Genomic DNA, 10,165 nt, shown 5'->3' with positions numbered 1-10,165 from the left:
GAAGAAGAAGAAGGATTCGGAGAACAGTCGATAACGAAGCATGAAGAAGTTGAAGAGAGAGAAACCCTAAAAGAAATCGTGGGTGTGTTTTGTTTGGAAAAGAATGAGAATTTTAATGGGTAGGGTATTTTGGGAACAAAAAATATAAAAAAATGACCTTAATGATAATTACTAATATTATTTTAGACTTTATCTATCATTAATTATAATATTTGCACACCTTTTAGTCAATAGAAAAGAATGTAAGCTTTTTTGGTTAATATGATAATTTTTTTGATCCCAAACAGTCATTTTCTCATGAAACTATTTTATTTCTTTCAAAAAGATTATATAACGTTACTCCAACCAGGGACGGATCCAGGATTTTCACCTAGGGGGTGCGGATCTATATACTTAAATAATTTTTTTTTTTTTTGCAAACAGAGTAATTAACAAAATATTTATATTCATTAATTATATTAATAAGTCAACGATTACAAATGCAATTGACATCAGAGAGTTCATATTTTGAAATGTTTTCATAATCGACTCATTGCCAATTTCATCTCATTCCAAGGTCCCTCTCTCGTTCTCTCTCTCTGTATTGTTTCTATTTTAAGGTCATATGTATTAAGGATTCTTCTAATTCTAACAGATTTAGATAAAGGTTTTAACAGATTAGGCAAATACAGAGAGAGAGAGAGTTCAATTTGCTTCCTGGTTTCATCAATCTTCAAGCAATTTCGTAAATTTTCAAGCGATTTTATCGAAATCTTCAAGCAATTTCGTCGATATTCAATCGATTTCGTCAATCTTCAAGCAATTCCATCGATTCTAAGCGATTTTAGCAAGCTTCAATTTAAGTTTTCCAAGATTTGTATTTTCAATTTACCATCTAAAAGGTGGCAAAAAAATTGGACTATTTCACACCTTTTCTTCTCGTACGAACTCGATTTTTACATACAAATGACCAATCAAAGGAAAATTCATTTTTTTTACTAGATTGTCCCTCAAACTCGATTTTTACATATAAATGGCTAATCAAACGAAAATCCATTTTTTTATTAGATTTTGCCTCTAACGGACCCTTATAGGAATTTAGGAAAGTGAAAACTTGAAATATTAAAACTTAAAAATAGTTCAACGAGACTCGAACTATGTACCTAACGCTCCAACTCACTCCATTTAAAGCCTTCACCATTGAACCAATTACTACTTGATGATATCTATAAACACAATTGGGTATATATAGGCTTAGACACATAAATGTGAAAAAAAACACTATAAATGCTTGCTAAAGAATTTGAACCCGCGTCCTCACAATCCCGCCATCAACTTAACCACAATTTAACCACTAAGCCAAGGATTTCCTTGTGTCACCTTATTGCATTAGAAATTATATATTCATATGTACTTACATATATATTAAAAAAAAGTCTACTACTACTAAATTTCTTTTTCGGGAGGATCCACGGGGTGCGGCCGCACCCCCTCGCACCCCCATGGATCCGCCCCTGACTCCAACTATGTCCTCTTTACTTGGCAAGACTAGTTATTCCCAAATGATGAAAAAAAGGATAGTTGATGAAAAAATCACAAAATTTAATAAGTATTGAACTTCAAAATCTCATAATCACTACTCCAAAGAATACCAACCAAACTTCTTATTCATTAATCATAAACTTGCTACTTTTACAGGTAGTTCGTAACAATAATAGCTTGGGGAAAAAGAAACAAAAATTAGGACAAAAGAAAATCAAATTCATGAACACTAACATTTTAAGCGAGATGTTTATATGTTAATCTACATTCTATTTCTAGAGATTGTTCAAAACATCAAAGTTTTATATAGACTGACTCTTTCAGCGAGCCTATTATTTTTGTTTTGACATTACCCATGGACCATCATTGTGGGAGCCAACACCCCCAAAAGAATTTGTTTGTAGACTTCCTCAATAATTGGTTTGATTCCACACACCTCACTTCAATTGTCTGCAAAATCTCTGACATCAATGAGGGCCAACTCTCTTTCAAATATTCATATCCTTCCGATTTCATCACCTCTGCACATAAAACATACGGCAATTAACAAACAGAAACTAAAATACTTAATTTGAACAAAACTTGATATGTGAAGGCTAATCTTTTCATTTATCAACATTACTTAGATTCCACTAGACGAAACCCACCTCCAAAATGACCTGGTTCAGCAACAAATTTTAGACAGAAAGTTTTAAGTTGAGAACAATGGTATTTTTCTGCTAATATTAGTGTCGTTGCCACTGTGCTTGTCCTAACTTCTTCACATAATCTTGACTCACATAACAGTTTCAACCTATCCAAGCAATACCGATCTGCAACAACTAAAAGATTTTGCGCCATTTTTGTTGGAGCAGAAAGAGAAAGCTCGTCCGAGTACATATATAAGAGCATGGCCTACAATACAACATGTAAATTTCGTCATGTTCACCGGACTACTTTTTTCATAAAAATCTACAAGTTGAAGTGCTTAAGTGAGTATTTAACTACACGATTTTTCAATAAACCTCGGTTGCTTTCCAAGTTTTATGGGAATATAGAATGTCTCATTCTATATGTATCATAGGGAGTAAATACTGTCTACTAAACCGTCCAAAACATACTATAACTAGAAATACTGTGCTGAAGGGGTAAGCCGTCAGTATATCTAATGTTGCCAAGGTAGCAAATTGTGTATCCAGTGACGAAGAGATAGATTGTCCATTCCGGTGGAGGACAATCTAGCCACTTTAACATTACCTGGTATGAGGATCACTCTGGTATGCGGTACAGTACCGGTATGCAGTACGCGAGTATTGGGTACACTAGGGGTATACCTCTTTGATATGCTATTCTCTGTTGCAATACGTTTTGGACTATGTTTCAAACTAAAATATGCTCTCTTTGATACATATATAATGTATACACCACCAACTTCGAAAATTATTTCTCCATAAAACTAAAATCGTAACCGTCTAAATAAGAAAATCTTGTAGTTAACTACTCACATAGAATTTTTGGGTTAATTGAGGCAGAAAATTCCGATACGTCGAATTGAGTGTGCTAGAATGTGAACCCACCCAAAAGGTACGGAGAGTCGGGTACACGCTAGTTATTTAATCAGTGAATATTGTAGCAGAAGATAGTGAACATAACAAAGTTTGTCAAAAAGGTAAAAGAAAATTACCTTGAAGACAGAGGGTTCAACCTCCTTTATTAAAACCTTATGCATGTCTTTATTTCCAACTAGTCCAAAGAATTGCGCTCGAAATACTGGTGACTGAGCAGCAAGTACTACTTTATGGGCTCTAAATATTTCTTCCCCAACTTCAAAAGCAATATCAGTACCAATACCTGATTCCATCAACTCTTTGAGACTCTGGCCCGTACGGAGTGGAGGCATTTGAACTGTTTTAGGCTTTTGAGTGTGGTGTTTGACTACTCCAACGGTGCAGCTAATAACAAGACAATCATCCTTGAGATAACCTGAATTTTTGAGAGTTGTCCTATCAATGAAAGTTGAAAATCCCCTAAAACGCAGCCTGAAAAAAAAAAAAATTATTCGTCAATAGAAAACTGTATTATTTAGTCAACCTAATTGGTCATTGCAACTATCAAAGATAGTCCCTAACAAATAAATAAGAATGTAGAGTTTTTCAATATAGCAACTAAAACCAAAACCTAATGAAAAAAGCTATGCGATAGTAAAATTGTGATAATGGAAGAAATATGTTTGAGTAATAAGACAGAAATATTTATTTGGTTCGGACAAGAACAAAACAACTATGAAAGAGACTTAATCTTCGGCATGAATGACACTATGAATGGGGCATAAGACTTTTGTGAAACATGACAAACATAACTCCTACCCACAAATAACAAAACATTAAGAACATAACGCATGACTCAAATCCACAACAAGAAATCTCAAAAAAGTTGTTTGTCAGAGAAAATGATACCGAATGGGCGATTTGCAGTTGAAAGAATGATAAAAACTTTTAACTTTATGGTTTCCCTTCCCACTTTGATCTATCAGTGTGCACTCAACTATAGCCTCAGTATCATCAACCTCGCTTACCAACCCAACAAACACCGACGCATACATCGGGTTGTCTTCGTTTTCAGAACCGGCTGGGTAAAATCTTATCATCCAATCGTGGCCTCCAACTTGGAATTTATCACTTGATATGAATTTCTGAGGAGGCATATTCTTTAGAAGTGAATACCCTTTTATAATGTATTCATGAGAACCTGTAACCGTTTCACTAATCGACTTGGATGGAGATTCTTGAGACCCATTTGACACTGAACAAGAAAAAGAAGATCCCATCTTTATATTAATCAAGTCTTTCTTCTTCTTCTTCTTCTTCTTCTTCTTTTTTCTTCTTTTAGAACTATGTATTGAAACCTAAAACCCTAGTATATAAATAGTCTTGTGGGAAACTCAAAGCGTGTTTCATCGTATGGGACCAACAGAATTTAAAAGAAGAGAAACAATTGGATATCAACCGATTTTGTTGGAAAGAAAGTGGAAGTTATGTACAAAAGAAAAACCCTAACCTCAAATTTCGGATATAAAAAAGATGTACGAGTTAGGTCAGGAAAATATGGAAGAGCGGGAAACAGGATAAGGCTTTCCCGTTGGCGACATCTAAAATATTGTTGGGTTAATTCCACTTTCGCCCCCTAAAGATGACCAACTTGCTAAAATGGCCCCTTAAGTTAAAGATGATAAGCTTCTAATTTGACCATCTCTTTATTTTTTTCGCTTTTTTTCCTGTCAGACGTTAGTGAACTGGCTTTTCTTGCCAAAAATGCCTTTTACCATATCTCCATGTTAGCCACAATTATTTTGGGTCCCGAGACTCATTAAGAATGTTGACAACAGTTGGACCACAGACAAAGCTGAAATCGCAACCATCTTCTCCAATCATCTCCTCAACATCTCTACTTGGGCGGGTTCCAGCATTTCCCATAATCTGCGAAATTGTTTCTCCCATCAAATCAACTCTACTCAGAACGAGTATCTCATCTCCGCTCCGGGGGCAGAAGAAATCAGGAAGGCTGTTTTCTCTCTTAAGTCCGAGGCAACCCCGGGGCCTGATGGCTATCCCCCGTTCTTCTACCAATCCAACTGGGAGACGGTGAAGGAGGATATTATGGAGATGATCTCTCAATTCTTTAGCACAACTTTCCTTCCTCCTCAATCCAACCACACCCATATATGTTTCCTCCCTAAAACCAAAACCCCACAAACTCCGACGGATTTTAGACCAATTAGTTTACTCAACACTACCTACAAATTATCACCAAAGTTATGGCTAACCGTCTCAAATTACTGCTTCCTGATCTTATCTCTCCCTTTCAGGCGACTTATGTTCCTGGTAGGCAAATCACTTATAATATCATGATCGGCCAAGAGCTTTTTCACTCCTTTAAGAAAATCTGCGGGTCCAAAAGCTACTTCGGCCTCAAGCTGGACATGTCTAAGCCTTTTGACCGCATCGAATGGAGCTACGTGGAGACTATCATGACCCGTAAAGAGGATAAGGCTTTAGGTTGCCCGTTGGCGACATCTAAAATATTGTTGGGTTAATTCCATTTTCGCCCCCTAAAGATGACCAACTTGCTAAAATGGCCCCTTAAGTTAAAGATGATAAGCTTCCAATTTGACAATCTCTTTATTTTTCCGCTTTTTTCCTGTTAGACGTTAGTGAACTGGCTTTTCTTGCCAAAATTGCCTTTTACCATATCTCCATGTTAGCCACAACTATTTTGGGTCCCGAGACTCATTATAACTTGTTAAATCAATTAATATCTTTAATTTTAAAATTTACTTTCTCAAAATGCACTTCTGCAACTGTTACCATTAAAACCTCTGAGAATAAGCTCAGATTTCATCAGTGGTTCATCACCCATTCGTCTTCTCAAGAAAACCTTTTCTTTTCTTTCCATCTCCACCGTCATTTTTCCTTCTAGTTCGAGCTATAGAAACTATGCAAGGAAAGGTCTGCAATTAATGACAAAACTACAACAGTTAAAGTTGCTTGTCTTGCTCTTCACCCAAAGTAAAAAAGAAGGCTAATGAAGAAGAATAAGTACCAAACTCATGATCCTAAGAATCAGTTCAAAGTTGGGGATATTGTCCAGCTTCAGAAAAGTAGACCAATTAGTAAGGTGTCGTTTGGCAACGCCAAAATAAGTTACTTTTTTGCTTATTTTAGTAGAAAAGTCATAAAGTTAGTTTGGTACGCAAAAATTACCGACTTCATTTAAGTTAAAATTTGACTTTCTTTTAAAGTTAAAATTTTGAACTTTTGACTTCAAAGTAAAGTAACTTTCTTTTGAGACATGCATGAATTTGACTTGACGAACTTTTTATTTTGTCTATCTCCGCTGCACTACCACAACTAAACTTCTACCATACCATTCTACCTCCCACCACCACCACAACAAGCATTGCATCTCCCCCACCTCCCTACCTCAACTACCACCACCACACCTTAACCACCACCACCAACACCACCTCGTAGCTCCACCACCACCACCACCACCACTGTACCTTCACCACCACCTCGTATCTCCACCACCACCACCATACACCACCACCACCACCTCGAGGCTCCACCACCACCACCACCGTACATTCACCGTCACCACCACCACCACCTTCACCACCACGGTACCTTCACCACCACCACCATCACCACCACCACCATACCTTTACCACCACCATCACCACCACCACCATACCTCCATTATTACCACTTACACTTCTTATCCACCACCTTTACCACCATCACGTACCACCACCACCATAACGCCGTCACTATCACTCACGTACCTTATCCACCACCACCACCACCACCACCACCGTATTTCCACCATCACCACCCTCGTACTTCCACCACCACCGTACTTCCACCACCACCGTACTTCCACCACCACCATCGCCATTGGCCACCATGATACCTCCACCGCCACCCATGCCTCCACCACAACCACCATCGAACTTCAACCACCACCACACCCCATAACTATACCTTCATGGCACCACGACTACCACCAATATCACTACTACTTCGCATACGAGAGTAATCGTGGAATCATAAATAAATTCAATTAAAATCAAGTATCTCTATGAGAGAGAAAAATAAAATTATCAAAAGTAAATTGAGTTACCAAACTAACTTTTTGACTTTTTTTTACTTATAAGTAACATTTTTGCCAAATATACTTTTAAAACTTTTTTACTTTTTTAAACAAAAGAACTTCTACTACAAGCAAAAGTACCTCTACCTTTGGTTGCCTAACGACACCTAAGACTAATGCTTTTCTTGCAATTCCAACAGCTCCTATAGTTAGGAATTACTCCTACTGTTGTCCGGGAAAATTGTGAATTCCATTGCAGTCTTAACAAGTTGAATGAGAGATAAAAAGGAGCTTCTTTTTGGTATGTATTTCTTTTATTTTGTACTTAATTTTGATGTTTCTATTGTACCGATACATGACTAAATTTGGTTTATGGTTTCAATGAAAGTTTTTTTTTTTGGAAATTTTAACTTCATTAAAAGCCTAATGGCTACCGAAAACATACGATGAAGGCAAAAAACACGTCACTCGACTTCCCTCAACATTTCAATTTGTAGGGACTAAAGTGAAAATACTAAAACTAGGGAGTGTGCAACACTGATTGGGCTAGGTTATGGGCATGCGAGTTTGCCACCCGGCTTACCCACATGAATTCAAACGATTCTAAGGAGGCCACGTTTTCCTTGATCTCGGTCATGCATGTATGTATCCTCCACGGGGTGGCATCATCACCGTTGGATGCAGCCTGTATAATGACCCTTGAATCTCCTTCAAAAATCACTTTTCTAAACCCTAGGGCAATCGCCATTTGCGTAGCGATCAAGAGAGCCCGAGCTTCACTTTCCAAAGGCGATTTAGGGTTTATAGTACGACCTTCCTGAAAGATGATTTCCCCCTCCCCATTTCTGAATAATACCCCGATGGAAGCTCCTCTTGGTCCAAAAGAACCGTCGAAGTTGGCTTCAATGAAAGTTTGAATATGTGCAATTTTACTATTAGTAACGGGTTATTTATTTGTTTTCATTATGTGTATGTTGTACAAAATTATGTCCTAGTGATGGTATGAGATTTTTTTCTAATTTTGAATGTTATTCTTTATTTAAAATGACTTTTGGTATTACCAGTTTTGTTGGAGTGAGTTACTTATAAACAGTTTTCACGAATTGGCCAACAACTTTAGCAAAGATTTGACTTCGTCTTATTGCGAGTCATCACTGCGGAAGCATCAGTTGTTTCAGATTCTTCGTTCATTGCGTCGAACAAGCTCATGACAAACCAAAGCATAAACTCTTCAAAATCAGGAATGAGATCATTTCTCAAAATTCCACCACTAATTTGTTTAAATTCGACATCGAACCCCGCAAAAGAAAATTGTGCACGTTGTCTTTGAACTTATTTACGATAATATACAATATCGTTTCGTTTTGCATGATCACTTTAGCACGGTGATCTAATTCTCTAAAGATCTCAACCAGTTCACCATGATATACGAAGAGTATCCTCCCATTCTGTTTAGCGGAAAATGTCGTCGGGCTCAAAAAAAAGACTTACAACTCATTGGAGTCATCATAAAAAAACTTTAGATAGAGCTTTTCAAATATCACGAGTTTTAGGTAAATCAATGTATTGCTTCAAAATTTCTAGATTCATAGACATCAACAACCATCTCTTGACTTTTAAATTTTCTGCGTACCACTTCTCATATTTAACGTCATCTTTAACAGGTGGTAATGAATTACCTCGAATAGATGATTTTTTTTTCCAGCGATATGTATGTTCATGATTGAAACCACATATCATTATTTTTTTTCATTCAATATAATCAATGAATTTAAAGAACATTTTGATTGAAAAATCATACAATTGTCTGATCCATCTTTTCTATTTATATTAATTATAAGGAAAAGTTTAATCATATCTGAATATATGAAGAAACTGAATATTTGAGAAGATATGTTCGACCAATTCAAAGCCTTGTAAACAGTGAGACAATATAGACCACACAATTACAACTAATGTTATTGTTTTGTCTTTTTTGTCTTCTTTCTAATAACAAAATACATTTTCTCTTTAACTTAAATCAAAAAATATGAAGATAAAGATAAAGATAAAGATGAAGGTCCTTTCTCACTCAATCGGCTTAAATTCAAAAAAGTCCAAGACCGTCGGCTCTGATACCGTGTTTAGTTTGTGAATATCCAACTCAAAATCGATTAGTAATGAGTGGAGATGTCCTAGACAGTGTATTGTTGGTTGCTAGATCGTCCTTCTCCCATGTGAGACTATTCTCACAATATATATGTTCTCCTCTTTTCTAGCGACGGGGTAAGAAAAAAGGAGTGAAAGTACGAAGAGATTGAGAGATCAAAGAGAGCGAGCGAACGAGCGAGCAAGTGAGTGAGAGAGAGAGAGGGGAGGAAGGGAGGAGACTGAAGGGTTCGTGGGTTGGGTGGTGGTAGGAAGTGAGGGTGCGTTTAAGATTAAGAGTGAAAAACAACCAAGTTAATTTTTGGAATCAAAACGAAATTGTCGTCAAATCATTTATGATGACCGAAGTTTTTACATGTAGAAAATATTTCTTTTTGATGTTCCAGCTGGGCGATCTATGTTCAAATCCTCTTTCTCGCTCTTTCATATTTTTCGGAAGGGTTTTTCTTTTGTACTTATCTTACTTTCTATACAACGAAATCAGCCAGTATTCAATTGTTCCTCTTCTTCAAATTTGTCGCGGCTTTGGGAAATACAGAAAAATCTCTAGTTAATCAAGATTGACTTACGAGGATATTTATCTTGGGTCCAAAAATTGGATTATTTGTATTCTGCCACATAATCTTCATCTTCTCATGTTTCTCTTCCTGCCTCTTTATGCCCCAGATTTTTTTGTTTATGCCCCAAAGCCCTCACCTTTAAATTTTATTAACGTGGTGGTCATAAATAGAAGTATTTCAATGTGTTTCCATAATCCCAAATTTGTTAAAAAGTACAGCAGTTTATTACTATAAATTCAACAGGATAGTTTCATCCGTTATTTAAAAAGATTTAGGGTTTTGTGGGTGGTGATAAAGAAGAAGAAAGA

General features: G+C 36.6%; 1 protein-coding gene across 1 annotated transcript; it reads right to left on the bottom strand.

Annotated features, from left to right (window-relative positions):
- Positions 1-1,628: 1,628 nt before the first annotated feature.
- Positions 1,629-4,507, bottom strand: LOC147565028 (BTB/POZ and MATH domain-containing protein 3-like). The gene is made up of 4 exons (XM_086666332.1): positions 3,957-4,507; positions 3,185-3,539; positions 2,169-2,415; positions 1,629-2,042 (listed from the first exon to the last, which is right to left on the bottom strand). The coding sequence occupies exons 1-4, from the start codon at positions 4,325-4,327 to the stop codon at positions 1,885-1,887; spliced, it is 1,131 nt and encodes a 376-aa protein (XP_086522458.1). The 5' UTR covers positions 4,328-4,507; the 3' UTR covers positions 1,629-1,884.
- Between the last annotated feature and the right edge of the window lie 5,658 nt (positions 4,508-10,165).

This window comes from Eschscholzia californica, unplaced genomic scaffold (genome assembly GCF_041429995.1).
Source record: "Eschscholzia californica isolate CP2 unplaced genomic scaffold, dmEscCali1.0.p SCAF_1, whole genome shotgun sequence".
NCBI classification, from domain to species: Eukaryota; Viridiplantae; Streptophyta; class Magnoliopsida; order Ranunculales; family Papaveraceae; genus Eschscholzia; species Eschscholzia californica.
Note: the sequence above shows the minus strand (reverse complement) of the source record. Positions and strands in the feature narration are given on the sequence as shown.